The sequence below is a fragment of the Elaeis guineensis genome, chromosome 1, assembly GCF_000442705.2.
Source record: "Elaeis guineensis isolate ETL-2024a chromosome 1, EG11, whole genome shotgun sequence".
Classification (NCBI taxonomy): domain Eukaryota; kingdom Viridiplantae; phylum Streptophyta; class Magnoliopsida; order Arecales; family Arecaceae; genus Elaeis; species Elaeis guineensis.
Window position 1 is genome coordinate 134,205,560 of NC_025993.2, and position 6,826 is coordinate 134,212,385.

General features: G+C 36.8%; 1 protein-coding gene across 1 annotated transcript; it reads left to right on the forward strand.

The window, feature by feature from the left end:
- Positions 1-1,386: 1,386 nt before the first annotated feature.
- On the forward strand, positions 1,387-6,001 carry LOC105060396 (uncharacterized). The gene is made up of 2 exons (XM_010944077.4): positions 1,387-2,007; positions 4,906-6,001. The coding sequence occupies exons 1-2, from the start codon at positions 1,501-1,503 to the stop codon at positions 5,584-5,586; spliced, it is 1,188 nt and encodes a 395-aa protein (XP_010942379.2). The 5' UTR covers positions 1,387-1,500; the 3' UTR covers positions 5,587-6,001.
- Positions 6,002-6,826: the final 825 nt, after the last annotated feature.

The window sequence follows — 6,826 nt, forward strand, 5'->3', positions numbered from 1 at the left end:
TTTTTCTCATCTTAATTTTGTGGGGAAAACATAGAACATAGTCATAAATTTAGCTTTTTGGATCAATTAATCTATAAATAAAAATAGAAATTAAATTAAAAAAAGCAAATTCTTGAAAGTTCAGAAAGAGATTGAATAATCAAAAATTAAAAAAAAATAAGAAAAATAAAATAGCAAGCTTTGCAAAATATTTTATATTTATTACTTAAAAATAAGTATAATGGAAGAAAGAATAACAAATAAAGCAAAAGGGACTAGCATCGTCACTAATATGTAATATTACTAGTTTGTTATACATAGAGATTGATTAAATTAATTCTTAATAACTCATGTATAAATCTCAAATCCTATATGTGTTTCAAAAATAATCTATAGTTCTTGATGGATTTGTTTATAGAGAGTAAGTAAGATAAAGTCTTTAAAAAATATTGGTTCTAGGTTTTGTTTCTTTTTTTCTTTTTTTTCTTTTTTGCTCAAAGAGGTATTGGTTCTAGACTCGCTCCTTTGTGCCATTATGCCCGTTCTTTTTTCTTTTTCCCTTACATATCAAATATATTTTATCATATTGAAAAAACAAAAACACACACACACATATTCTCTCCATCTTGCATCTTCTCAAAATTTCAAGATTCCAACCATGTTTTGATTTATTCCACGAGCAAACCATCCAAGAATCCAAACAGATAAGGAATCTCTTAATGATTTTGCTCTTGATTCTAAGTATGAAATGCATGGTAGCCTAAAAAAATATGTATTGAATATTCAAATTATATATTAATATATATTAGATATTTTAAATTTGTGGAACGCTCATTGCCGTATTTAGACTGGGGGTCAAAATTATCAACAAATTATCCTATAAATGTGTATCATTTGCGAAACTAAAGTAAATTTTGAAATTTTTAAAAAAAATCAATAATAAAGTGATTATGCAAAATTCATGTCGAGCAAAAATAAATAACCTAATATATAAATATATTTAGATATTAAAAAATCAAGATCTATCTATGTTGTTTTAATATTTTTGTTTCTTTATAAATTAGCGAAATGCTTGATGTTGCTTTTATTTTTATTTTTAAAGATAAAAAATTTTATCTACCTATAAAAATATAAAATTAAAAAATAATTTAAAAAAAATACGAGAACGTTACGTCATATATATTGTTCCTTCTAGTTTTTTTTTTTTTTTTTTTAACAATAACAGGAAAGAAAGAATGGGCCCTCAGCATCTAATTACCGCGTTTGCGGACATACATTCTTATTTCCTTCTCTCCCGATCGACTATTTTTTTTCCCAATGAAAGGAACAAGAAAAAAAAAAAATAAAATATACAAAAAATGAAATAATGCAAAATATTCGCTCTGTCTTTCGTTAGATCTAGCCGCATGCTCTTCCCCACCTCCCCGCCCTCGGCGGGCCCAGATCTCCCCGACCGCGGTGGCGCAGCAGGCGGAGGCTAGCCCCGCCACCGCCTCCCCCTCCCCTTCCCCCCAGATCCTAATGGGCTCCTCCTATTCCTCTCACGGCCGCGGAGACAGTGACGACGGCGACGACGACGAAGAGGAGCGCGGGCTCCTCGCGAACTCCAAGAGCTCCCAGGAGAAGGTTCTAGAGCAAGAGCCCGAGGTCCTCCCATGCCGCGCCGCCGCCTCTCCGCTCTCCCCTCAGCTCTCCATCCCCGGCACCCCGCGCCTCCTCGGCCCGTCGGTCCGGATCTGGGACCCCTGCAACGTCCTTCTCCCCTCGCCTCTGCCTGCGTCTGCGATCTCATCCGGAGGCCCCATGGACTGGGCCACGGAGGTGCTCCTTATTGCCCATGGCGAATGGGAGGCTGGCCTGCGGCCGGATCGGGTCGGCGGGCGGTGGCCGGCGGCGGGGCTGACCCCAAAGGGGGAGCGCCAGGCCAGGGCTTTGGCCGTGTTCCTCAAATCTCAAGGTTTGAGGTTTACTTCCGTATATACGTCGCCGTTGGATCGGGCGAGGGCCACTGCGACCTTTATTTGTCAGGTAACTTAGGATGAATTCCTTCTTTCTGTGATCATTTATCACTCCAGTTTGGTTTGGTTGCTGGAATTAATCAACTATGCTGCTTCATTGCAGAGTATAATCCTTGTATTCCTTGGCTGCTTTAGAATGCGTTACCAATTAAATGTATAGAGCTTTTTATTTTAATTTTAGCAAAAGTTCGATTTTTAATGCATTTTGGATATTTAAATGCAAATATAGTTGTTATCTGAATTGCTGAGCTCTAATTTGCGGTGTACTTGTTTTTTCTTTTCGTGATTATTATGGAGCATTGTGAATTATCTTGTGGTTTGGAATTTTATTTAACAAAGAAGTTGTTAGGATGCATCATTTCTATGTCTTCGCTGGTATTATCTTATATAGGTGTGGAATTGTTATCAAACGTAGTAGGCATCATGAACATATCTTGTAAGAGTGATCCTGAAGCATTCATTTTTATTGCACCCCTTTGAAGTGCGATAGTGTATTAACTGGAATTGGCAGTAGGCAGATAGGCATGGAGCCTGTATGCCTTGTTCTGGATAAACAATCACTAGTACAGAGATAATTTTGTGCATTATTCATCAGTCACGCTTCTTTTATAACCAACTATTATCTTCTTGATCCAAAATTGCTGCCTGTCTTATAGAATGATATTATTATTTGAAGAAATTTCATATAGGAAAAAATGCTAGAGAAACAGTTCTTTCGTTGAACATGAGACATGTCACTGAGAAAAAAATTGCCTTGTCAACCCTTTGCCATTTGGGAAATGGATGGGTGCTTTTTGCACAATGTCAAGAAACCTTGTTAAATTGCTTCTTTGAAGACTGGTTCTCTTTCATTTATTAATTAGCCTATATGAATTTGATGAATGCATGTTTTGGAAGCAAATATTGTTGGCTTGAATAACATTAACTGTGCAGACATTTTTAAACCAAATGTCATCTGCTTTGTTAAGATGTTTGCCTTTTCTATAGAACAATTCATCTGAGAAGAAATTGCAGTATGGTTTTCACAACTAGTTACATATCTTGTATATCAAATTACACCCAGTTTTGACATAATTTTTGGGGTTTCACGCCATATATTAGAAGCCTAGGCTGAATGAGGAAAAATTGATCATCTATTGGTTACATGTAGGGTTCCAACTTCTTTTACCTTTCCTTCACAACTCTCAAGCCATATTTCCTTCTATCTCGAAATAAGTTTTGCTGGCCCAATTCATAACTTTAGGGTATGTGAATCTTGAAGTACTTTTGTTGCCCTGTTAATGTGTCTCTCTTTTTTTTTTTTTGTTCCTTTGCTTTCCATCCACTTCTTTTCCTCCTGAGATGAAGTGCTATTTTGGCTCGTCATGTTTACCTTCTTGTTTCTTTCCTATCAATTAAAGTAGTTCGGTTTTCCATGATTTCCAGTAAGGAAACGCGAAGCATATGGAATGCAAAAATTCCACTGCAAAATCAGCATAGCCATATCAACAACTTGAAGCAACATGAGACAGCAATATGGTAGTGGTAGGAGCTTGAGCAATCAGCCAGGTGGTGATGCCCATTTAAGAAAGCAGAAGACAAGTCAAAAAAAACTTGTCATCTATGTAATCATGCAACACCAGAAACTTAGCAGCCCACTAGACTGAAGGCATGAACCTTGACCATCTTCAATGACAAATCTCAAGCGATTTCCTGCAGAGATCATTTAATAGCCTATTAAACAACCTCTGCACAATTTTATGACATACTTTTTCATTAGGCATGTATATTTAGACAGAGTTTTGTTAATGCAGTTTGCAATGTTTGTGGCATGGTGGAGATCTGATACTTGCATGCTCTGCTGGGCGTTTTGGGGCAGTTTAGATCTGGTTAGGCTAGTTTTAACTAGAATTGGATCCCTAATTATTTGTTTATGGAACAAAAACATTATTTTGTTAATCGAGTTGGATGGAGGCCATGAAGAATGTCAGTAATTTTGGGGTGGCCATCCTGAATTAAATGACTGCCAACAATGTATCTTCACTAGGAATATCTAATACTTTAATCCAAGACAAAAGGAAGAAGTTTCAGTAATACAGCATGCTGGAAACTATGGCAAAAATGTTTGAAGTTGTCTGTAAGAATGAAAAAGTCATAGCTATTAGAAGTATGCATATATATGGGCTGGTGTTAAGGTTTAAAGTGCTGGCTGTCTGGCATGAACTGGCAGTTACCATACCAGCATGCTGCACTGCTAGTTCCCTGTGTGCTGGTCTGTGTGTGAAAAGAACTTGTACCCTTGGGACAATATCACATGACACATTCTTAGATAGAATGTTTGCCTTCATCGCCTCCGATATGTGATACCTCAATATTTGGCTGCCATTCTCGCTAAGGAAATTTCGGTAGTATGAAGCTATACTGAACAAGTGCTGGGAAATTCTGAGATAGAATGTTTGTTGTTCATGTTTTGAGCATTTATTCTGTAACTGTTCTAGAGGGGCATTCATGATTTTAGATTTTGTATCAGCATCTATGGCTTGCTTTCTCCTTACCTGAGCCCTAATCTTTTAAGGTTGACCAAAATTCTGGTCACTTATTAGAAATAGTCATTAGAAATTCTTTTAAACTTATAAGTGTTTGATTGCTTTATATAGGCTTCTTATGTTTCAAGTTGCATTTTGAAGAGCTACTTTGCTTGTTCTTTATCTATCATTTAATTATCTGATTCTCCATAGGGTTTAAAAAAATATTGTCAAAAAGGTATTCTTGTTATTGCCATCTGTCAAACAATTTTAATTGCCAATAATGCAAGAGGGTCTTCTTTCTATTGTACTATATCTGATACTTATGTGTGCATAAAGCCTTTGAATCTTTTCCTGTTGCTGGATTACAGCAGAAGTTATTGATATGTGATTCAATTCCACAGGAACTTGGTTTTGCAGAGGAGCAGATAAAATCTTCAGATGCATTGGTTGAAATAAGTCAGGGTCAGTGGGAAGGCTGCCTGCAATCAGAAGTTTACACTCCAGATATTGTCAGCTTAGTGGACAGAAGTCAGCCTGATTTCTCTGCACCTTCAGGAGAATCACTCAGGCAGGTGGAATTTCGGATGATTGAATTCCTTAACAGAACAGTCCTAAGATTGCCTGAGAAACTGGCTATTCAAGCTACATCAATGCATCAAAATGAGACAAAGGAATTCTGCTGCAACAGCTCTACAAATTCAGTTCATGACCGAGATGGGCCTCACTGGGATTTGCTTTACAGGCATAATCAGCCTTTCCTTCAAAGGAAAAAATCTGGAAAAAGTAGGCTTCAGTTTGTGACAACTGGAGATAATGAAACAGAAGATGAGTTCTCTCATGGAGGACCTGCACGCAGGGAACTTCTTTGTGAAGCAAATACCAGAAACCTCAATACCTCCATTGGGATCTTCACTCATGCAGTCCCCATAAAATGTCTTCTCACTGGCTTGCTGAATTGCAGTCCGGTGATGTCTCATAAGATATGTATAGATGATTCTTCAGTGACGCTGCTGCAGCACTCACAGAGAACAGGATGGCAAATCAAGAAACTGAACGATACTGCACATCTCAAGCTTCTTTAGACAGCAACAAAAGGAGAAGCCTTGCTGGATTTACAAGTTAACAATGGGAGAAGTTAAAGTGCTGCCTATGTTCTCCTTTTTGAATCTGTTTGTGAACCTGGATTTGTTATAATTGAGAAGCCCTTTATGTTTTATTTGCTGGAAATATCAGTTGATCTGAAGGCTGTGGATACCAATTGCAGTGTTTTATAAATTCATTTTGACATAACTTGATGGAAATTGGAAAGTTCTGTTGGAAGAGAGAAGTCTGGGTGTGAGTGAGGCGGCTAAAGGAGTCATATTTAAATGTTCTAGATATTGTTCATCACCAGCTCCAAAAGCCTAGGAACTGGAGGTTTGGTCTTGATTTGTTGTATCTGTCATTGTCCCATATTTTGATCCATAACTGAAGTTATGAATATTATTTTTAATTCAATCTTTTTGTGGATATTACACATGGTATTTATTCGCTTGCTGATGGTAAATGAGTTTTAAAACTTCTATGTTGTTCGTAAAATTTGATCAGTTGTTTTGTTGACCGGCCATCACCTAAAATTCTAAGCTTTAGTTAATGTGGCAAAAAATATTTAATTTCAGATTTTGCTCTAGATAATAAAAAGCATAAGAGATTAGCGTCTTTAATTTTTTTTTCCTCATAAAACAGGAATGGAGAAAGGAGGTTTTTGTAAAATTATTCCTTGTGGTAGACAAATTCCTCGTGTTGTCAATGATGTCAATAGAATGGAGGTTCTGATTAAGAACCAAGGAACAAAGCCACCATTTTGCAATATGGTTGAGCTCTGAGATAGAACTATTGTGTCTCTGGTCGGTGATAAGAAGCATTTCAAGCAGCTATAGAACAAACCAGGTCAACTTCCAAGCTTAGGAATCGTATTAGGAATGTGTCTGCTTTTATGATGATCTTTTTATTTTAATATTTTTTTGGTATGCACTCTTGTGATGATTACCCATAACATTACATGATAGGAAGCGCTATCATTGATCTCAAGGTCATGGAAATTTTAGGACATGTTGCTGCCTCAAACTTCACCAGAGAGATTCCATCCATCAAGTTAAGATCCTATAAATAAAGAGAATTGTCATGATTCTGGACAATATTTGGGGGAAGTATGTTTAATTTAATTCCGACTACAGTGATTGTCGCTTCAGATCTCAAAATCTATACAAGCTATAAATTCTTATAGTCTATGTTTTTGAGACATCTCATGCATAGAACATGATGTTAGCTTGCTTCTCAATA

Excerpts from the sequence above, each read along its gene's own strand:
- LOC105060396 (XM_010944077.4), top strand. The coding sequence starts at position 1,501 with ATGGGCTCCTCCTATTCCTCTCACGGCCGCGGAGACAGTGACGACGGC. Across the intron at positions 2,008-4,905 it reads CTGCGACCTTTATTTGTCAG|GAACTTGGTTTTGCAGAGGA; the intron begins GTAACTTAGGAT and ends TCAATTCCACAG.